At 41.5% G+C, this 23,912-nt stretch overlaps 1 protein-coding gene across 6 annotated transcripts in view; it reads right to left on the bottom strand.

The window, feature by feature from the left end:
* KIAA0586 (KIAA0586 ortholog) overlaps positions 1-23,912 on the bottom strand; it is a 108,904-nt gene that overhangs the window by 40,276 nt on the left and 44,716 nt on the right. For 3 of the 6 annotated variants that reach the window (XM_019550901.1, XM_019550900.1, XM_019550903.1), the window contains 10 exons: positions 17,585-17,793; positions 17,352-17,470; positions 16,571-16,755; positions 12,247-12,394; positions 11,480-11,705; positions 10,683-10,930; positions 9,672-9,745; positions 4,769-4,903; positions 2,676-2,847; positions 1,013-1,134 (listed from right to left, as the gene is read on the bottom strand). In XM_019550901.1, the coding sequence (XP_019406446.1) occupies positions 1,013-1,134; positions 2,676-2,847; positions 4,769-4,903; positions 9,672-9,745; positions 10,683-10,930; positions 11,480-11,705; positions 12,247-12,394; positions 16,571-16,755; positions 17,352-17,470; positions 17,585-17,793 (1,638 nt within the window). Of the gene's footprint in view, positions 1-1,012; positions 1,135-2,344; positions 2,523-2,675; positions 2,848-4,768; positions 4,904-9,671; positions 9,746-10,682; positions 10,931-11,479; positions 11,706-12,246; positions 12,395-16,570; positions 16,756-17,351; positions 17,471-17,584; positions 17,794-23,912 lie in introns of those variants that run through there. The other 3 variants (XR_002103841.1, XR_002103840.1, XM_019550902.1) reach the window with 3 other exon arrangements.

The raw sequence follows: 23,912 nt of genomic DNA, 5'->3' as shown, positions 1-23,912 counted from the left end.
CCCATACAGATCAGACCAGTACAAAACATACTGAGCATGACAAACACTCAGCTGGCACTGAGTTTTAAAAGTATATATTTATCTACTCTTTAGCCCCTGTTTCCCCTCCTCTGCCCCTTTTGGCCACGTCCAGACGAGTGAGGCAGACAGGTCTGTGATACCACATACCACATGTTCAGTTGTTCTTCACACTATAAGGGAGCAGCTCAGAGGATTTTTTTTGACCCCTTGATATCCCCTGGTTAAATTTGCCTTTATAACAATTCAGGTATTGGGGCCCACCATGAAGGCCTGAATCTTCCCTGTTGTTTTAGCTGAGATGAGAGCTATCAAAAAAGACTATTTGCATGGACAAGTGGTAAAGCAGATAATCACATGCTGTAATGGGGAAACCATCAATCTGCTCAAACTAGATAGCTTAGGATGAAAACAGTTCTTCCCCTGATGGAAAATAAGGATGATACCTTTCAGAAACTCTACCACCATTAAAGACGTGACCGTGTTGCCTTAGACAGAAGCATGACTAGCAGAGATCAGTGCCAGATATACTCTTGTGACCCTGATTATTTGACAGAAAGCAGGTACTCGGGAATGGCAGACATTAATGCTGTCAAGAGCAAGGGTTGGTGCTAAGCTGCTCAGATAACAATCCTCTGCTGTTCAGTCTTGTACGACTGTCTGCTCAAAAGTTTCCTGCTTTGTAAAAATATGCCCAGACACTGCAGCTAAACAACTGCTTGCTGTATCCAGGATATCAGGTCTAGGTGCAGAACCTAGCTGTTGCTCAGAGAGGAGGTCAGGTAGGACAGGTAAAGTGATCATTCTTCAGAATATATCTAGTTCAGTATCCCAGAATGGCACACCATTGCAGAGTGGTCAGGACGATGTAACCAGCATCTTTCCTCTCTGACATCAGCTATCACTACTTAACTTAAAATCTGAATACAATTCAGTTTCAGTTCACATTTCCTAACTATTTACAAGCAACGTGTGAAAGCTATTCAGGCTTTACCTGAGAAGTATCCTCTGATAGATGCACATTCCCATCACCGGCTTGTGGCATTTGAGGAACCGGGTTTGAAAATGGCTGCAACACTAATTCAGCCATGGTCATTGTACCATGGCAAGTATCTGCTAAGAGAAAAAAAATGGGAAAGAAAAACCCAGGGTCAAACTGGACCAACAGAATCCCAATTATGTCATGTTTTTTGAAAAGGGTAAGAAGCCTTGTAGGCTGAATGACAGAACAGGCCAGAATGAAGAGAATGTTCTTTATCTGCCCATATATGTTAAGGTCTTTTTAATTTTCCTTGTTGAAAGAAAGAAAGGAAAAATGTCTGTGAAACAGAAATCTGTGCATTTCTAACATGGTATGCCTTCAGAGCTGTTATTGTGTACCACGCCATTAGGTACTCAATTGGGCTTTATTTCTCACACTAAAAACAGATTGGAAAAGCTTCTTTATGAAACTCTGTCATTCCACTGAGTGAATGAACCAAACTCTGGATAAGTTACTTATATAGCTACTATCTATAAAAGCCATCATAGTTGTGCAGCCTGTAAGAGTAGAGAATAGCTTTACGAAAATTAGTCCATGAGCTGTAACTATACTTTAGACCTCAGTCATCTCAAAGAACTAAATTTTAAATCTAATTAATTTTGAAAAATTACTCTTGGACTAAGGCTGTAGATACCAAATCACAGCTCAGTTTAAAGCTAATGGAACCATGGAAAACAGATTTAATGGAAATGCTGACAGGTTGAGAACCACTGCCTTGTTGCATCTGAGATCAGATACAAAAGAGGATTTGATATTTATATGAAACATGAAAGCTTACATCAGGTAGGATTGAAAAAGCTGGTATAAATACCTCAGGCATCCAGATCTCACCACTGTCTGAGTAAAGCACAAACCTTCCCCACCACGGCATCTTTTCCCTCCATAGTTCATCACAGACTTTCTTGTACCACCTCTCTGGTACTGGCCACCGTTAGAGAAAGACAGTGGGACTAATTTGCCCTAATGACACAAACATCATCTCGTGAAAGCTAATTCTTGTCTAATTTAAGTAAATGAGTGGCTTTTATAGAGAGATTACAGATCTTTGAGGATCTGTTTATCCTAGAGATTACCAAATCAAATCTGGTCCAAGTCGGTAGTGACTGAAACCTCTTATAACCGGCTAGCTGTTAAACCAAGTTAGCAGCATCAGTTTATTCCCTGCTGGATAGATGTCCACAATACAAACTCTCTATCATAAAAAGCAACAGCTGCCTCTTTTCTGGCAGCCTCAGCAGAAGTGTTCAGGTTACAGGAATATGAAAACTGGAAGCACATTCTCACCTGCCCAATGGTCTAGGTAATTATTTGGAAGCTGAGGCATCTGTCATTGCAGCTCCACTGTTATCAGTATCTGTGCTAGGTAATTTAAAGCAAATCTCATGTGTCTACCTGGGCTGCAGTTGCATCCATGTACAATACTGCAGACACTCTAAAATGTGGAAGACAGCAGTCTTTAACACTGATTAGAAAAAAAAATATGAGTTCCTTCATTCAACTAGATGTTTGGTGAGTGGGTACTGAACACTCAAACTGTCTACAGCAGCATCTGAAACATCTGTAATCTCAAAATCTTAAGTAGATACCATGGAGCAAAGATGATTGTGGTTTATACCTGCAGTCCTCTCACACTGTCCTGGGGATGGCACACTGTGGGGATGCTGTTCAGTAGCTAGGCCAGCAGGCTGGTCTATATAAACTGAATGCCCCATTAGGATACTTTCTGCTGCTCTCGTCAGTCTAGGTCTTTGGCCTTCACTGAGCTCTCCAATGCTGTTATCAGAGTCCTACATAAAACAGCAAAAAAGCATGTTTAATGAATCATAACGGATGTCTTTCATACCATGCTACATTGTTCAGGTATACTGTGCTGCAGAATGGATTTATACTACTTGTGTTGAATAAAGAAGGCTGCCTTTGAAAAGCAAACATGTGACCCCTTGGGAGAATGAGACCTGCATTTACCATTGTACAGAACTGAAAGGTGTTAGGTAGGACCAATGGAAAAATCAGTGCCTTCTCTAAGCTTTACACAGCTACTATTATATACATCTCCATGAAACAACCGCCATCTGTCTGAACCCCATAACTCTGAGAGCACTATTTATTTATTTAGCAACTGCAAATCCACAAAGCCAAGCAACAGCCTCCTCATTAACTGAGTTGAAAGTTATTAATCCACCTCTTAGTTTGTAGAGGGGACACTCCTCAGTGATGTGCGGCATTGTTTGCATCCCTCCACAAGTGCACGATGGGTTAGTACTGAGGCCCCAGAGGTGAGGGTTGGCTGCGCAGGGGCTTTGGCCTGCCCTGAACCTGCTTAGCAGGGACCACTCTCGCCATGATAGTTCAAAGCCAGCAGGTTGGTGAGTGGGGTTTGTCACAAGGAACTTGTTTGCGACTTCCTGCAATTCCCATTCCTTGATTCCTTGGGAGCATTTAAAAGATACCAAAGATGTGCTGTTCAACAGACCAGAATAAAAGGGTCATCTTCAGCCACATTCTAACATGGCCTGAACAGAGACATCCTCCAAGCAGTCTTCCAACCAAGCTGAATGTTAAAAACAGTTAACATGCCCCTGCACAATAGGAAGCAAACTAGTAGTATTTGGTTGTGTGCATGAGGGTGTTCTGAAGTGGCATGATGCATATTTTGTTCCTAGATGAGGTTTCCTACATGAGAAGGCATGCTTATGCGAGCACTGCCACAGTCTGTGAAGGGATTTGTTAGAGCTTTGAACAGGCTGAGCACCGTGACCAGAGGACAGACAAAAGCAAATTAGAGATGCATTTGTAACTGGCAATACTGACAAGAAAGTGTCACTTTAATTACAGATAGAGTCACAGTTGACACTGGAAAGTTCTTTACACAGTTCATCCATCAGAGCTCATTAAGCAAACAAAATAAAGATTGAGGAATGATTAAGGAGAGGGGTAAAGTTGTTCTATGGACAGTTCAGCCTAAACAAGACAGAAGGAACAAATGGGATACGTTCCACTAAAGTCACAAATAGCAGAAAACTAACCTAAATAGAGATGTTGCCTAATTTATGTACCAAAGTCCTCCCAAGTTTTCACTCTCTCTCATACCCTTCCCGCCCCCCCCCCCGCTTAGTATTAGGCAAACAGTTCATTCACTTATTTTAAATTAACAATTTTTTGCAGATTTTTAGAGTTATAATGTTTAACGGGCATATTAACTCAACATTCAATACAGATAGATCATTTTGCTCTTTCTGCTACTCATTAGTCAGAATAGAAATTGCTGCTGGGCCTCAGTTCAGAATGAAAGGAAATGCAAGTTGAGAAAAGCATACAAAATCTCTGCCACCAATTATTCCTCAGGTCCCCTCAAACTGTCACAATATCAGAACAGAGTTTGACCAGCTGCAGTGGGAACATGCTTTATGTTCACACAGTGGAGGGCTAGGTACTTGCCTTTATTATATACAGGAACAAGGTCTTAGATTTTACATTTCTATCTACTGTACGCATTTCAAAGTCTGGAATAGAATTACCAAAAGTCAAATTCCCCCTCGCAGAATTGGCTTTCAGTAGCAACAGACTGGATAAAGCTTGAAGTTTTTCCATATGTAAACTAAACTTTAGTTACTTTACCTATTTTTTTTAAATCACAGAACCCCATTTTGAAACTTAACGTTTTTTTTCTTTTATTCCTATACAACAACTAAAGGAAACTAAAGGTACCTCAGAGTGGTATATCACTTCTTGTGCAGTAACTGGTGCCTGATTTAGCCTAGACAAGAGGGAGAGAACAGGATCTCTGTGATATCCTTTATGGGGTCTTCTTATGACTTGTCCTTCACTGGGAGGATCATAATCCTGAAATTAAAAAAAACCCCTTTTTAGTTTTTAGATCTTTATTCCTAAATCAACGGTTAAACTGGAGATTATATTTATAAAGTACCTCCAGGTTACTGCAGTTACCCACTTTAAAATGTTTATGAACATTTGAATATATATATAGACCAGCAGCCCAGTCTCTTCTTTTTCATAACAAAAGGGCGCAAGCAGCATGTAAGGAGTTTTTGATACAAAAGATCATAACAACAGTTCATGGTAAAAAAGACCTATTAGACAAGGGGTGCTCAAGCCCTGGCATGCAGAGCTGCATCATCTGGCATGCGGAGCTGCCCGTGGGTCCAAAAATTGGGTGGCAGGGGAGTAGTGTTAGTGATAATTGCTGCTCCCCAGCTGCCAAACTTGCGGAGCCAGGTGGAGAAAGCAGGCCCCTGTGCACTAGATCGGGTGCGTGAAGTGGGGTAATGCAGGGTACAACCCAGGCACCATTGGCAAGATCCAGAACTCCTTCCACAGAGCCCAATCTGGCCAGCAGCTGCACACAGGATCCAGTCAACAGATCAGCCCCATACTACTTGTTTGGTTCATGGAGCCAACAGGTTGAGCACCACTGTATTAGACCATCAAGTCCTATCCTTCTACAAAGGCACATTATAACCCAAATGCCCACCATAACTGATACTGAAAAGATAACATGTTTGTTCTTAGCTGAACAATATGAATGCAGAAATGTACAGTTAGGTTCTCAAATAACTGATTGTCAGTATTTTAACGTGACTAGGTATCAACAGGAAAACAGATCTTTATTTTCCTTTGGCACAAGTCTGGAGGACACTGTTTCTGCCCCAAAACTCCTAATATCTGTAAGAATAGAGCAAAAGCGACTAACAGAATTTGCAATGCATTGTTTCCCCAAAACATTCCATTTTGAGTAGAAAATGTATAGATCCCAAAAACCGGTTGCATAACATTGCCAGGACAAATAATCCAGCATTTTTTTAATACGGAGAACCAGCCTTTTGAGAAACTTCCACCCTGGGAAGAGCAGCAGCCAGCCAGAATTAGATTCCCCCTTTTTTCCCCTCCAAAGAGCCCGTGTGCTAGTTTATTAATATATATTTTACAGCCACCTTAATTACTAAACAGAGCTGACCCTCTAGAACTCCCATGGAAATTTACAGCTAGCGCCCTGCCTATGTGGGGGGGGAAAAGGAAGAATTTCCCCCTCCCTCCCTCAGATAAGGAATGCAGGGAGTGTGGCAAGCTCTAGGTTGCTTGTAAAGATGCACTTGGTACTGCTTTCATAAATAAAACATTTTAGGCTTGAGGGTACACAATGCTAATCTATATGCCAACAGCATCCTACTAAGACCTCACCACACAATGCTATTGAAGGACACTTCTAGGATTTCTTTTAAAAGAAAAAAATCGTATAAAAGAAATTGTTGATACTCTGACTTAGCATAGAAATTAAAGGGTAAGGACACCAGATAGTTGAAAGGGTTACTTGAGGCAAGGTCAGCTGAAGCATCTTAAAAATATCACTATTCCTCTTTAAGAACTTAGGCAGGAATATAAGAGCATTGCTCAGGCATGCCAGGATAAAGTCAGGAAGGCCAAAGTGCAACTGGAGTTGCAGCTAGCAAGGGATGTGAAGGGGAACAAGAAGGGTTTCTTTAAGTATGCTGGTAGCAAGAGGAGGATCTGGGAAAGTGTGTGTCCCTACTGAATAGGGGAGGCAGCCTGGTGACAGAGGATGCAGTAAAGGCTGAAGTGCTCAATGCCCTTTTTAGCTCAGTCTTCACAGGCACGGTCAGCTCCCAGAGCACAAATCTGTGCGGCTAGATGGGATGCACCCGAAGGTGCTGAGGGAGTTGGCCGATGTGATTGCAAAGCCACTGGCCATCATCTTTGAAAACTCTTGGTGATCAGGAGAGGTCCCAGATGATTGGAAAAGGGCAAACATAGTGCTCATATTTAAGAAAGGGAAAAAAGAAGGATCTAGGGAACTACAGACCAGTCAGCCTCACTGCAGTCCCCGGAAAAATCATGGAAAAGATCCTCAAGGAATCCGTTTCGAAGCACTTGGAGGAGAAAAAGGTGATTAGGAACAGTCAGCATGAATTTACCAGGGGCAAGTCATGCCTGACCAACCTGACTGCCTTCTATGATGAGGTGACTGGCTCTGCGGATGCGGGGAGACTGGTGGTACCTTGATTTTAGCAAGGTTTTTGATATGGGCTCTTACAACATTCTTGCAGGCAAGCTAAGGAAGTCTGGGCTGGATGAATGGACTGTAAGGTGGGTAGAAAACTGGCTGGAGCATCGGGCTCAGAGAGTAGTAATCAATGGCTCGATGTCTTGTTGGCAGCTGGTATCAAGTGGAGTGCCCCGGGGATTGGTCCTGGGGCCAGTTTTGTTCAATGTCTTCATCACTGGCCTAGAAGATGGCATAGAGTACACCCTCAGCAGGTCTGCAGATGACACCATGCTGGGAGGAGTACTAGATACGCTGGAGGGTAGGGCTAGGATTCAGTGACCTCAACAAATTGGAGGATTGGGCCAAAAGAAATCTCATGAGGTTCAATAAAGGACAAATGCAAAGCCCTGCACTTAGGATGGAGCAATCCCATGCACTGGTACAGGCTGGGGGTGACTGGCTGGGCAGCTGCTGTGCAGAAAAGGCCCTGGGGGTTACAGCGGACAAGAAGCTGAATATGAGGCAGCAGTGTGCCCTCGTTGCCAAGAAGGCTAACGGCAATACTGGGCTGCATTGGTAGATGTGTTGCCAGTACGTCAAGGGAAGTGATTATTTCTCTCTATTCAGCATTGGTCAGGCCACATCTGCAGTACTATGTTCAGTTTTGGGCCCCACATTACAGAAAGGATGTGGACAAATTGGAGAGAGTCCAGCGGAAGGCAACAAAATGGTTTGGGGGCTGGGGGACATGATTTATAAGGGATGGCTGAGGAAACTGGGCTTATTTAGTCTGGAGAAGAGAAGACTGAGGGGGGGATTTATTAGCAGCCTTCAACTCCCTGAAGAGGAGTTTGGAAGAGGATGGAGCTTGACTGTCCTCAGCGGTGGCAGATGACTGAAGTAGGAGCAATGGTCTCAAGTTGCAGCAAGGGATGTTCAGGTTAGATATTAGGAAGAATCCTCCCACATGGAGGGTAGTAAAACACTGGAACAGGTTACCCAGAGAGGTTGCAGAATCTCCTTCCTCGGAGGTTTTTAAGACTCAGCCAGACAAAGCTTTGGCTGGGATGATCTAGTTGGGGCTGGCCCTGCTTGGAGCAAGGGGTTGGACTAGTTGTGACCTCCTGAACTCCCTTCCAACTCTCATTTTCTATGATTCTGTGAAATCCATAAACAGATAAAAGGTGCCTCAATGTTGAAGCAACTTTGCATGCTCCCAGTTTTCTAAACAGTTTCAATTTAAGAAGCAATTTCCAGGGATTACAATAAATTCTGAGCAGGCACTAAAATGTTGACATTGCATGCTCATGCCTTGAGATCTAATGGACACATTTCCTTCACACCTGGCTTTCTTTTTAAGCCCCAAAGAGGCACAAAACAACAGAACAAACCAATCTTGAAGTTTCTCATTTCTCACATTTGACCTATGAGAGCATAAATATCTTTACTGGAACAACCACACAACAGGAAATGCATCTGCTCTGCATATCTGCCGTCCAAGGGGAACACCACTTGTTGCAAATCCCAGAAATATCTAAAAAACAGCAATGTCTGGCTATGCTCCTGCTCCCTTATGGATCTATATATTAATTCCACAAGGAAGACCTGGAACAGAATTAGGGCTCTGTCGCCACAGCTTTAATTTTTTCCCACCTGGTGGGCATGTGGTCCAGGACGGGAAAGATCCCATACCTGGTACTAAAAATCACCTCTTAGATTTATCTATATATTGAACGAGTAATCTTTGTCAAAAGACATGTAACACATATGAACAACTCCCAAAGTATGGAGCACAGGAGTAAACAAACTTAGATCTGCAAGACACACAACAGGGCAGCTATGCAGAGATTACTGCTATCTTAGATACTTGTAAACTATATTCAACTATTATAGTTTGAAAGGAGAGATTAACAAATTATGAGGGGTAAATTGATTAAGAAGAAATATGGAAAAATATTCAAAGACATGGCTTGTACTTGGGAAAGCTAAAAAGCAAACTCTTCCATTCTTTATGTTCTAGAACTCTAAAAAAATATTACAGTGGTATCAAAAGTGAACAAATATAAAATTTGTCTCATTCCAGTAAGCTACATGTTCTGGAAAATATCAGGTCACATGGATCACATTCTTAGTTGAAGGGCATAATAACGTTTTGCCATTTTACTTACTATAGAATGTAAGAATGAAATCTGAATAAGTAAGTAATATTGTATTTCACCTCTAATATCAAAAGTATGTCGAAATAATAAACCATGCTACATATTAGATGGAATGTGTGAATAATTTGGATTTTAACTCAACTATTAATCTCTCAAGAAAGCTGGCAGGAAGACAGGAATGTTTATAAAGAACGATCATTTACTATAATGGGTTCTGAAATTTATAATTGTTTTACAAATCCATTTGGACAAGCTGGGAATTTTTCACTGAAAACATACTGTTTCTTCAATATTTCTTATTAGTCCTTTTGCTTGTACTTATCGTGTCTAAACAAAAGTATATAAACAGACTAGAGAGCATCTTATCTGACAAGACAATCCAGCTAAGGTATTACGCTAAAGTCAATCTCCTCCTAGTTTATTTCCTTACCATTTCATGGGCATCATGTAGGGTACTGCATAAACTTTCACTCAGGTTTGGAAGAGACAGTCCTTCTGCTAAGGCTGAAAATAAACACATGCCCACACATGCTACAAATATTAGAAAACATGCCTCTACAACAGCAAGTTAATCATACATTTTTCTAAATTGCAATACAATGCTCTAACAAAGGTAAAAATTTTTATCACATGTGCCTCATTAGTGTACATTTTTCCATCCCATAAGAAATAATTCTGATGCTTTATGACATTTTAAAAAAAGTTTTCACTACAATTTATTCATTGTTCTTGTGCACACGAGAATCATTTAAAGAAGCTCTCTTGTCACAAACCCTCAGTTATTCTATATCATTTTCTTTCATTAAGAAACACCCAACTTTCATTCATAGAAAAAGGAAAAATGGTGAGATTTCTTACATGTCCCCCAAACCACAAACAGTTAGTACAGGTCTACAGATATACTCTCTCTCTGCAGGCCAGAGGTGTGCAACCTGGCCGGGGAGCCAAATCTGTCCCCGGTGCCATGTTATTTGGCATGTGGGGCTCCCCATACATCTGGAAATTTGGCAGTGGAGAAGCAGGAGCAGGCTAATTGCCATGGCTTTGAAAGCTGGCATCCAGCATAGGACTGGCATGCAAGGTTGATCTGAAAGCCACAACAATAAGAGCTGCCACCATGCCAAATTTTTGAACTCTTGGGGAGTCCTGCTGGCAGGATGACAGCCCCATGCACTGGCATGTGGGATTGCGCCATGGACTTGACCCCACACAGGATCCAGCCCAAAGGTCTGACCTTGCCAAACGGATCCAGCCCATGGACCAACCCCACACTACTCATCTGGCCCATGGGACCAGAAGGTTTAGTACCACTGCTTTGGACTTCCCAAGTAGTAAAACATACTTCTGTTATACCAACAGAGTAACTTTCACTCAGAGCAAACAACAGACACTTATTCAAACCAAACCCTGAATACAAAGATCCCTGGAAATTCAGTTTTACCTCTTGCAGCTATCATTTGACCATAGCTAAACAGGACCTCGCCCTCCGAGATGAACCTGTCTCCAGTTTCTGTTTCCGTTTCTGTGGCAGTTATACTGCTTTCCTGAGTGGATGGGCCAGAGCTAAGTGTATGCCCAGGAGAGGGACTCTTTGGTTCACAAGGAACTGATGCAAGGGGTCTAACTGGCTCAGGAGAAGCTGGTAAAACCAAGGTGTCTGGTTCTTCATCTTTAGCCACTGACATCACACTGAAATTCAAGAAAATGTATTCTGAATGCACCAAAATACACCAAACAAAACTGCTTAAACAAACCGTACCCCAAACCCAGCACAACAAACCATACAGTACAAGGCATTTATCAAAAAAAGAGCCCCTGTTTCATGAATTGGTGAGAGAGAGAAAAAATGTTAAAGTATCCTTAACAGCGAGCTGCAATCCATTTGTCACAAATGGGTCACTTTAATAGAGGCAGCCATAAAGTAGTGGCCTATTTTGTAAAATGTTAACAACAGAAAGGCACTTCATTCACCACAGTCACATCTGTTACCAGCAGCTATGGCTAAAAACAACGTACTAAATACCCTGTCAAACAGGAGTATAAACAAGTGTTAATCAAATCTTAACCCACCCCCAGATTTCAAGTCTTACTTTATTCTATAAACCAGTCCATGATACTATTTATTTAATTGTTTATCTCTGTGCTTCGCAATATAAACATCCTGTGTTTCTTCACAGTTGCATACTGCTGCAGCTAAATAAAAGAAATTGGAAAAAGATGTGGATTGTTAGAACTCACATAGGCTTTGGGTGGAAAGTCTCCTCATTTAAAGAACTAGGCTTCTCCTCTTCTAGAGGGAGCTCTGCATCTCCCCATGGGTTTTGAGACTTTGGACTTTCCATCTTTGTTGCATCAAAGCCAGGTTCTGATGCTGGAGGGGTTGGTGTCATTATCTTAGGTGGTGTATCCACAGGGGTAGGAGCAGGTGTGCCAACAGGACTTGTGGCACCTGGAATCTCAAAACCTACACACATGAAACCAATCACAGAGTTCAGACTGGACTGGAAAGCAGCAAATAACATTCAGACAAGATCAAGCTTTTTCTCTTTTCACAAGGTGTTCCGTATTTTGCCTGAAAAGGTTTTAAAAATCTGTGAAGACTGTACTGGATTAATGTAAATAACTAGTTAAACACTTGTAGGTGCACCTGTGGTTCCTGTTAACTTTGGTAGGATTTGTGGATGCTCAGGCTTCTGAAAGCCAAGACACTTTTCAGGAACAGATGAAGCAGCAATTTTTTGAGCTAGAAAAGTGATACATCAGAGAGATATAAATAATCTCTGATAAAGGAACACCTGATGTCAGAAGGGAGATAAAACGGGATTGTTTGTAAAGGAAATTTGCTTAAAGCTTTTAAACTATGCAAGCTCCAAACCACTCTCTAAATGAAAACACAGGCCCAAGAGTGTTTAGCCTCAGAGACAGTGCCTTTGGAGAAGAAAACAAAAAGTAACAGATTAACATATGCTTGCTTCAACTCAAGTTTAGTGATTATTTTTTACTACCTGATTCTTTCATTTGTTGGTGAACAAGAACATCTCCACCAATTTCTGTAACACAAGGGGAAGAATCGGGGGTTTTTACTGGTGATGGTTCTTTTTCAAGAGGTGGTGTATCACATGGTGTGGCTAATGGAGTAGATATTTCACATTCCTGAAAATATAAAAGAAGAAACAAGGTAACTAGAAAGCCTATAACACAGTTATCTTACCATTTAAACGTGACTCCCTGACTTCTTCCAACCAGAGTCATTTGAGAATCTTTATCTGAAAATAACAACTTGGGTAGCCTCTGAAGTTGCCAGAAGTGAGAAAACCGGGACTAGGACATAACGTGAAGCCTTCATTCTAGGTGACCAGAAGTTCCAAAATCAGCACCCTAATGGGATTAGCCACTGCCACCAACAAAGAAATAAATAGATTTGTAACTTCCAGCAAAGCGTTTTCTCCATGAAATTTTCATCTCTTCTAAATTTATTCAGAACTGCTGCTACCAAAGGGAGTCTAGGACTGTGGTCCTTCAACCTTTTCAGACTCAAGGCACCCCCCCATTAGACTTAAGTCCCCCATCAGAAAATGCCAGCTCTTAGCTTTCACTCATGTCTCTACTGTGGAAAAATAATAAAGCAATTCTTTTGTTGCCAAGAATTCAAGGACCACAACAGGTCAGTATATACTCTTGACACTAAGGATTCCTATTTGAAATCTCTAGGAAGAGAAAGGTTTAGGTATAACTAGATAATCACAAGCTGACTATAAGAGCAACTAATGTGAAACAGCTAAGGAAAAAAAGCAAATGTGATTATAAGATATCAGGCAAGGTATTGGTATCTCCAAAGTACTGATATCATCATGAGTGACAGAAAGCATTACTGCCATTGTAAAAAGGCACTGCTGAGAGCTCATCTGGAATACCATAGAGAATTGTGGTCTGCTATGTTCAAGAAAGAAGAACTCCAGCTAAAGCAGCTGCAGAGAAGGGCTCTTAGGACAATCAGGGGATTGGAGACCATCACAAAATGAGACTAAGAAAAACTCCATTTATATAGTGTTGGAGTGTACAGCCACAATGTTCTCGGGCATATGCAAGAGGCAAGGGGTTTTGTGGGTGACAGCTATTATTGAACCAACTGCATGGTTGGGATAAATGTAGAATCACAGAAAATGAGGGTTGGAAGATACGTCAGGAGGTCATCTAGTCCAACCCCCTGCTCAAAGCAGGTTTTGAATGCAATGCATTATTCTTCAGGTCTGAGGAAAACACAGGCATGATGAAGATTAAAAACAGGTCTGAAAGGCCAAATAATCTACAGTCAGGTCCTCAGATACCACTGCATATACTGTGAGAAGAATACTCGTGACATCTGTCTAGCCAACCTGAAATCTGCCTTTATATAACCAGGACACTCCAAAAGAAAAACAGATTGTATCTTTGAAAGAGCTGCCTAAATACCCTTGTACTTATCTGCTACAATACAAAAAGAAACCCTTCTGCAACTGCATACCCCTAGTGGTCACCTGCTACCCCACACTGGAGCCAATAAGAAGAATTATCAAACAATTACAGCCTATACTCAATAAAGATCAGACCTGGAGAAAAATATTCTGAACCTCCCTGCAACCTCCCCTGGCTCCTGGCTTTCAAACACCACCCTAATCTTGCCCAACTCATCAACAGAAGCAAACTTCCCACAGACATCAAATGGGACACAGCTTTGTTTAAGACATCAAATGGGACATGGCCTTTCCTTAACAATAGGCATAAAAACTTGTCAACGCATCTCTGCTGCTATAACAATCAACACGCCCCACAATTAATCCTTCAGAATCCGTGGAGCCTACCCTACACATGCCTTTCCCAAAATGTGGCATCTCTCTCATCCAGTGCACCAAATGCCATCATGGAAACTACATGGGTGAAACTAGTCTAAAATTATATGCCGGAATGAATAATCACAGGGAAAAAGAAAATCAAGGGGAGAGACCCACAAATGTTTTTCACAGAACAGCCATTTCCTTTCTCACCTCACTATTCTTGTGCTCAAGGAAAATTTACAACCTACCTTCAAAAAACAAGCCTGGGAACAAAAAACTGGGTTGGGTATTTGACCAATCAAACAAAGTTTGATCAACTGACTGGTCAAATGTTAGTCAAGAATTGTAAAAAATTGCCAATAGGTCCAAATAATATATAGAAAAATTCATCCATTTTCCAGTGCGTCAAAAAACAATTTAAAAAATCATATTTCTGTCAAGAAAACTAAAATAAATGGAGGGTTGGGGGTTTTTTTGGTAAAATTGCTATAAGCTTTGACTGGTCAAAAATATACAGTCAATTGACAATATTTGACCAGTGAATTGACTGGCTTGCCAACCTTACAAAAATCCATAAGTTAGCTAGACACTAATAACCAAAGACTGAACACCAATATTGACTACACGACATACTATAATCTACCTGATTCCTGATAATCTTCTTTCAACCTACAGGTGATAACAACCCTCTTCCCTTTTGAAAGGCCTTGATCTTCCACTAATCAGGCTCTTTTTTTCCATGAGTTGCTCATCTGCAACCCATGGAACTTCCTCTCCTCTCCAATGCTGCAGTTCTGCAGGCTGCTTTTAATCTCTGCTGTGCCTGCTTTATCGTTAGATGTGAGGAAGAATGCACTGCATTCAAAAAGTTTGTCTAAGTCTTTCCCAACCATGCAACTGGTCCACTAGACTAGAGGACATCACTCAGAATTCCTTGCCTATCTCTAACTTGTATAGCCTAGTAAAACAAAGGCTGTGGTGCTAGGTCTGCCACCTACAAACACCCAGGGAGGGAGGAAAGGAAAGGAGTTAGATAACAGAAAGGAAAAAGAACTATTTAAGCTAAATGACACTTCTGACACCAAACAAATATGTATAAAACAGTCATTAAATGAGAAGGTGGCTTGTGCATCAGGGGAATGACATTCTGGTAAGACCTTTCACTAGAAGCACTAGGAGCAAAAAAACATCACCAGCTTTAAGACTGAGATGGTTATCTGTGTTAGTCTGAAGTCAGGCAGAAGACAGGGCAGATCTGACAAAGTAGGTCTGCCTACAAAAGTATTTTCTTTTCTAAACCAGTTAGTCTCCAAGGTGTCACTCTACCTTACTTTCCACCTAGCTTTAAGGTAGAGCTCAATAAGTTTATGAAAGGGAGCAGAGCAGGGGATGACTCAGTGTTTCAGGAGTTCCCTTCTTGTCACACAGTCTTATTTTTAAATCTTGCTCGGCCTGTCTCCAATGAAAGTTGGGAACTCTTGACTGATTTAAAAGGGGTAAGGGGAGCTACTGTTAAGGATAACACAGCATCTGTCACGCTAACTGGATGATCCCAGTGAGTTAAATCACTCTAACTTTGACCTTGGATGAAGCAAGGTTAAAGTTGGAGCAGTTCTGCTACACTTCTTTCCTTATAGAATGACACAAAAGTAACAGCAGCATCCTAAAAGTTTACAGTGGCATCCTTTGAAAAGGATACAATTTGTTACATCTGTGTCTACGGAAACAAAGAAGTTTTCCTTATGTCTAGCTGATTGAAGATCGCTTCAGGCTAGATATAAGGAAAAACTTCTTTACAAGCCAAGTGCTAAGGGTTTGGAACAGGCTTCCCCCTGAAGTGGTATAGTCACCCACCCTGGCGATCTTCAAAAAACAACTTGATGCCCATCTTACTGGGATCACATGTAGGAGGGCTGGACGCGATGATCTGTAAGGTCCCTTCCAGCCCCTCCCTAACAACGATAACATCATGAAATCTAGAGTACAGCATTGAATCTTCTAATGAACATTTAAAAATGTAAATAGATCTAAATTCCTGTAGCTTTCTAGTCAGCTTCTGAATCAGATGCTCAATTGTGAAGATATACAATGGATTTTTATATTGGCAAATACTTAAGAAAAAACCCTTTTGGTAAGTACACACACAACACACACCTCCTTGCACTGAAGCATCTGTTTATCGCTCTTGCAGCCTGGCAATGGAAATAATATAAACATTTAACCCTGTGAAATACAATATTGCCATTCTTTCTTCAGATGTCAACAGCATATCCAGGATTTTAAAAGTTTAAAGTAGCAATCTGAACAAATTGCAAAAGAATTCAAGTTTTGACAGTGCAACTGGTTTAAACCCTGTTGCTTGCAGTCATATACCAAGACCTATGCGAGAAGCTCCAACCGGGTTTGTTCTGTTTCTTAATGGGTTTCAAACGTCTTTGCATTGGAACACTCTGGTTACAATTACTCCCAGTCATTGTAATTATAACATAAAAGCTGAAATAAAATGGACTCTTACTGGCAAAACTGTCATGCTTGGGAGAACGTTTGTAGCAGGAAGGCTCACGGAGTGGTCCCTATCACCCAGCATGATGGCAACAGTCTCCATGAGAGCTTCGCTCACTAAACGATTGATCATTTCCAAGTCCACCGGCACACCAGCACTGACAAAGAGCTGAAATCCTCCCCCACCTGCTGCTTCAACTAAAGACAAATAATAAACAAAATTAATACAAAATTTTATGCAACAGCAATAAATGCGTATAGAAGAGAAGGAGCAATCTGCATCCTTCAAGAACTGCCAGACATTCCAAAAATCCCTCACAGAGAGAGAGAGAAACACTAAGACAGAAGACTTATCTGTGGCAACAGAAGGAACTGGGGGAAGGACTGAGATCAGATCTGCGATGCCTGTGCCTGCCTCTCTTGTTTGATAAGAAGGCAGCCATTTGAAATGTCTCTTCTTAACAGGAAAGATAGTCAAAAGCTGGTAGAGTTTGCAGCATGCTGTGCTCCTGCTAAGCTGATTTGCCTGGAAGGAGGATGACCACAATTTGGCTTGCCAGACTGGCTAATTTGTGGCCTTTTATTTTAAGGGCATGTGACAATTTATTTTTTAGTGGCCTGACAACCCATTGCTCCACTTCCACATAACCCAAAGAGTGAGTGCGCCATTTAGGCTTAACCAACTAAGCAACCTGTTGAAACATCTTTCAACTTGAACTGGAGCTAGAATATACTTTCGTCCCATCTGCTTTGAAGGTGGAAAACAACTGAGAATAACTACTGTTCTTACTTACTGATGTCAGAGGTTACATCCTCACTGTCTTCACTCTCTGATGCACTTACACTGGGCACCACTTCCTTCTGAACTGGGTACATCCCATTGATAATCTGTGCCATGACCTCTTGTTCCACCCTGACAAAAACAATTCTTATTTAGCAGCCATCATGACACCTACATTTACACAACACATTATTTCTTCTTAATACATTTACTCCTACTGTTTCACTACCTCCAGTGGACACTCACCAGCTAATTAACTGGTTTTCAATGGTTTCCCTCCTTTCAATGATTTCATCCAGAATATCTGCCGCATGTTGAGGAACAGGAGCGGGTGCCATTGGTGGAAATGGAGGACCATTATACTTTGGAGATACAACTTCAGCTTGTCTATTAAATTCCAGAATGGGTTCAGAGAATGCTGGGATTCCATCCTCTTCCTCCTCCTCTTCTTGATCCTAGTGACAGTAACAGGCAAATAAAACTGTTTGGTGTGCTTTCACAATACAGCATCACAAAGGTAAGCACCAGAGGTTTTATTTTGGGAAACAGCTGTAGATAGGAATGTAAGACTGGAAAGGACATTTTGGGCCACAGTGGAGTCCTTTGCAACTGCAGGTGCCATATCAAATAACCCCATTCATTAACTTAATCAAGCTCTATCTTAAAAACAGGTATGCTACTGCCCCTATATCTTCCATCTGAAGGCTGCTGCAGAACCTGATTGCTTTTATGTTCAGGTACCTTCTTCTAACTACTAACCTAAATTTATTCATTGCCAGTTCCTATGGCAACAGTGGCTTTTATCTAAAATAATTATTTACTCTCCTTGGCCTTTGCCTCTATGTATTTGAAAAGATCAGATCCTCTCTCAGCCTTTAGTTTGCTAGTCTAAACCAAAGCTTTTTGAGTCTCATCTCATGAAACGAACTCCCCATTTGCTGATCACCTAGTACGCACACATAACATACATTAAAAAAATGCCCTTTATGGGTCAGACCACTGGTCCATTTAGCCCAGAGCGGTCCAACTTCTAAGTGGCCAGGGGCCAAATGCTTCACAGGATGCATTGGCAGGGGCCACATCAGGGTGAGCAACAGTCCTGCCAGGCCACACTCCATGTGGAGGCCCCTCTTTACCACACAGCTGTACTATGTGCCCAGGCTCACCTTCAGCTCCCCTGGCTGTGCCACACTGCGCTGTCCCCTGTACTGGGCAGGGGCAGGCAGCAAAAGCCAGACGAGGGTGAGCAGTTTGCGGGCTCCGGATTTTGCTGCAGCTGAATCAATGGGAGCAAGTGGCAGCAATTTAACCCCTCATGGGCTGCATGACATCTACAGGCCGCCAGTCAGACAACCCTAATCTGGTGTCAAAGGGTGCCTACAGAAATGCATGGGGGTCGGGAAGAGCATGTTAATTAAAGTAGATCCTAGAGACCCACTCTGATTAAAATGGCTCATTGTCACACGTACTAAGTATCCTGCATTCCAAAATGGCCGTGGGGGGCTTTAACTAAAGCTCATTTGACTTGTTTGAGTTAGTGTCCCCATGTGGGACTCTTAATACACATGATGGCTAATCAAGTCTGCTCCAACATGTTCTAATTAAAACGCATCAGAGCACATCTATAGGCACCCAAAGAGTAGCAAAGGGTAGATGCTACAAGGGGGAAGGGTGAACAGGGTATGTCCAAAATCACACACTTCTTGTCCCTCTTCTATCACAGCTTGACGTTTAGGAAGTTCTGATTTGGATGCTGCAGCCCTGTCTACCATGCCCAATATCTACTGACAGGCCTTCCCTCCAAGAATCTGTCCAATCAATCCCTTTTTGAATGCTAATTAGTCTCCATAACATCACAAGTTAATCATCTGCTGTGTAAGAAAGAATTTCCTCTGCTTAGTTTTCAACCTTAGTTTCATGTTATGTCCTCTAGTCCCAAGTATTGTGAGAAACAGTAAATAATAAATTCCTGTTTACTTTCTCTGCACTTTTTTGTAGACCTCTATCAAGTTCTCCCTCAAGTGTCTCTTTCCCAAGCTGAAAAATCCTAGCATATTTAGTCTCTCCTCATATGCAAATCCCTCTAGATCCCCTGATCATCCTTGCTGTCCTTTTTTGTGCCTTTTTATTTTTAAGATGTGGGGACCTAGTAACCCCTTGTCCCTGCTCCAGTTTTAATACAACTTGCTCGAATGTAGGTGACCATGTGCCATAGCAAATATGTACACTTTCCTTTTACCGTTTTGCAGTTAGTAAACACAATTCTAAATCCATCAACACTAAATTTGTAGAGGTACAGGAGTTGCAGATTAAAACCTAATTTAAGTAATTACATATTTCCAGCCTCTTGTGCTGGAAGCAGGAAGTTAAAAGAATAATTCTAAATTCCCTGGAAACATACTTGTGGTTTTGCTCCTCTTGCATCCATCTCTATATGCAGCTGTCACCATCAAGCCATCTTCCACTGAAGCATATCATTTATTCTATCAGATGCACCACAAGGGTGCAAAATTCACTTGTGAAATAAATTTTACCTGGCCATATAATAACACAAGATATGGACAAATGCAAAACTTAACTGCTTTCAAAGAGGAAGAACTGCTGCTTTGGGTGGCTTCTGAGAGTGGCGGCTGCAAAGCGTGGTTGGGATTAATGGGAGCGGGGCTGGACAGGGAGGCGATGGCCAGGGATTGGAGTTGGAGTTCTTGGGGTTTGGGGTGTTGCTTGGCTTGGTGAATGATGCCCGTGGCTAATTTATTTATTGTAAGCTCTGAGACTTTCAGACAGGGATATACAACTCATATTAAATAAATAGGGCGCCTGCACGGGCCTGCAGCAAACACAAGCGATGTAAAATTTGACCCTGAGTGAAGCAGAGTTAAACTTGGAACAGACTTGCTACAAAGTTGCAGCACAACAGCTTCTAGGGGTATTCTTTAATATCAATACAAGTGTTATGCATGTGGATATACACATAGACCTTCTGCGAGTAAAAATTCCTCATGGAAATATGGAGTTGATGAACTGGACATTTAGTTAGCAGCTTGGATTGTGTAGTGCAGGGGTAAATGAATAAATAAAAAAGACTCAGTTTAAACTCTTTTTTACTGGAATTCATCTCCTGAAGTTTTCCAGAAGAGAAAGAGACATTCTACCAAATATTTTCTTCCAACTCATGTATAAAACCGTTGTGTATTTTCCTACGGAGGGAAGAATAGGTTATTTTTGAAGGATGAACAGGAAGAAGGAAGAAATATCCCCCTGCCTCTCCCAATGTTAATTTTTCTTTTCTTGCTTTCTCCTCCATCTATGTTTGTGTACTTTACTTTGAAAAAGAAATCACAGCCTGTAGTTGCACAGGACAGCAAACAGTCTTTCTCTAAGAAGAAAAGACTGTGAACCCCTGACGACGAGTAATTTACTTGAATAATGCATATGTTAGAGCTGAGACAAGCAATTTGCATATTTGGGTGACAAACAAGTTGTATAAAAGCTAAAAGCTTGACTCATTAAATACCATATACATGTAATATTACATTTAATAACTCATATGAAGGCCATATCATCTTGAAATGTCTCTGGATTACTCGCAAGTTGCTAAGCAATTCATTCTATTGGGATATATGTATCCGTGGTCATAATTCATTCTGACAGCAAATGTACAGATTTCTTTGTCCCATGTTTCAATATGCATGCTTTCTACTGACTACATTATTCCTATAAATCTTCCTTGATGTCGCCTATTTAATATACCCTTTCCCAAAGTGTTTAAAATGCAAACATGTGGATTAAATAAATAAAGTACCTGTAATAAATCTTGCATATAATTAGTACCTCCTGACTAAGACATTTTTCTATATTGCCAAGCCACATGCATAAGATATTTTATATTTTAGCAGAATACAGATTTGAAGAGAATGATATGACCTGTGGTGAATAAATAATATATAAATAAAGGTATTTAATTATACAGACCGAATCTGCTCATATAACATTTTCTGGCCTTAGCATGAGTGTATACTGCATTACCATCCCTAAGCATCTTTGAAAATATCTATCATAACTACCAATAAAAAAAACCTGACATGAATTTGAAATTCTTTCAGATTTAGTTGGAATAGTAACCACTCTACATTCCATTCAAGTTAAATCTCACTCTATTTATTTCCTAAAGTCAGATTCAGATGATGTCAGAGTAATTAAAATATAATTATGGAGAGCCTGACAGCCTTGTTTTACCATTAGAAAAAATACATTAAGAGCCCCTTGTTACAGTTAGATAAAACTCAGTCATACATTTTTCTTTTTGAACACTGGTGTTTTCAAGTATTTCATGGGCAAAGTATGGGCTGCACTACAAACATCATCTCTGAACACTGTCCTGATGAGTAACACATGTCACTACCATAATCCTTAGGGGAAAATTTAGGTGCCTTGGAAAGAGATCCAACATTTACTCAGGTCAGCACAGTTTATGCCCATTACTATCTGGCAAAGTATGAGTGCAATATCCAGGATCTAAGTTCCTTTTTTTAAAAAAATGAGTCCCTAGTGGTTAGAATCAGTCTCACTGTTAGGGTTTGTTTTCAGAGGACATGTTAATCACTGCATAAATTTAATATGTAGAGGGGCCTTATACTCATGCTTATAAATGCAAAGGTCTGAATGTGAAATAGAGGAAGTTAAACAGGTATCATTCCAATGTAGATACTTTTTTCCCTTTCTGTATAAAAGGGCCTGCTCGCAGTTTAGTTCATGATGTTTTGTACGCAGTGCAAGAAAAAAAAGCATGCTACAGATAAACTTTCAGTAGCAATGGAGAAGTACTACACTAGGCATTGATGAGAACTCATCTGAAACAGTCAAATTCCCATCAGCCCTGTTCAACAATTGTGGGGACAATGTGGAAGGGGAGCAGAGAAGGGCACTAGAACAAGTAGGGAAAGGAGAGCTCGTTTCAGTGAAAACTGCAAGAACCTGACTTGTTTAACTGAGCTAAAGGCTGAGAGGAGATAGGAGTCCTGTCTAAAAAAATTCACACCAGTGCATTTAACTTAAAAGAAAACCTTAGCATAGACTGGCCTGGAATATGTTTAGCTGGATATTAGGAAAAAAAAAAAGGTGTCTAACTCACAGAACAATGAGACACCAGAACAACTACCCACTACAGTAATGGCAGCGAGACACCCTAACTACATTTAAGATGGAGCTTGATCAGTTTATATGGGACTAATCTGTGATGTGCTTGCCTGAAATTCCAGACAATTGGCCTTGATAAACCTGGAACCATCTTCCAGTCCTGTTTTGTCTCCTCCTGGGTAAATCAAAAAGGGCTTTTCTAGAATAAGGGCATTAATACAGGGAAGGGGGTACTGCCATTATAATAACTGTTAAAGACTGTCCTGTGCAGAGAAGCCATAAAGGCTTGCCTACACATGAAAATTAAACTTGAATAAAATAGGGTGTGAAAGTAAGGCAGATTAAATAATCCCGATTCATTCCAACTGTGGATGCTCTTATTTAGGAAGAAAAGTGCTTTAATAAAACTTGCTTGGGATAAAGCACTTGTATTCCAGAATGGAATTAATATATCAACTAGAGGTGCCTCCGTTTGGGAGGAGGCTCTTCTCAGCTAGACTGGCTGACCTGCACCACCAGGCTTTAAACTAAGCCTGCCGGGGGATGCGGGGACCACTGCTGACCCACCAAGTGGCCCTTGCAAAGCCAGCAGGCCAAGGCACATAAGGGATCCCCCCCAGCCCCAGCCCTGGAACAAATGTAGGCAAGGCAAGAGTTTCTAAGGGGACACTTGCGCATCTATACACAAATGCCAGGAGCCTGGGGAATAAACAGGAGGAACTTGTTCTCCCCCTAAATGCAAATAACTATGATGTCATTGGGATAACGGAGACCCGGTGGGACTCCACCCATGACTGGACCATGGGTATAGATGGCTATACCCTGTACAGAAGGGATCGAGTGGACAAAAGGGGCGGAGGTGTAGCTCTCCATGTCAAGGAAAGCTACGCACCCCTGCAAGCTGACACTGGCACCCATTGTGGACAACTTGAGACACTCTGGGTTAAAATCTGTGGGGAACATGGCGCAGGGGATATTATGGTGGGGGTCTACTACAGACCTCCCACCCAGAGTCAGGACCTCGACCAGGAGTTCACCAGGGAATTGGCTGAGGCTGCACAATCCCAGTGTATGGTTGTCATAGGAGACTTTAACTACCCAGATATCTTGTGGGAGGAGTGCTCGGCCAAATCCAAGCAGTCGCAAAGCTTTCTCTCATGTGTGGACAACCTCTATCCGACACAGGAAGTCTACAGGCCGACAAGAGGTAAAGCACTGCTCGACCTCGTACTGGCACCCGGGGATGACCTAATTGGCAACCTAACAATCAAAGGGAAGCTGGGTGACAGTGATCATGAACTGATCACCTTCACCGTCTGCCATAAAGCTGGCAAGTCAGACAGTTGTACAGAAGTCCTCGACTTCAGGAAAGCTGACTTTGACAAGCTAAGGAGGCTTGTCAGAGAGGCCCTAAAAGGCCACAACCCAATGGAGA

The sequence above is a fragment of the Crocodylus porosus genome, unplaced genomic scaffold (assembly GCF_001723895.1).
Source record: "Crocodylus porosus isolate Cpor-Errol unplaced genomic scaffold, CroPor_comp1, whole genome shotgun sequence".
Taxonomy (NCBI): domain Eukaryota; kingdom Metazoa; phylum Chordata; order Crocodylia; family Crocodylidae; genus Crocodylus; species Crocodylus porosus.
This window is presented reverse-complemented; position numbering and strand designations above follow the sequence as displayed.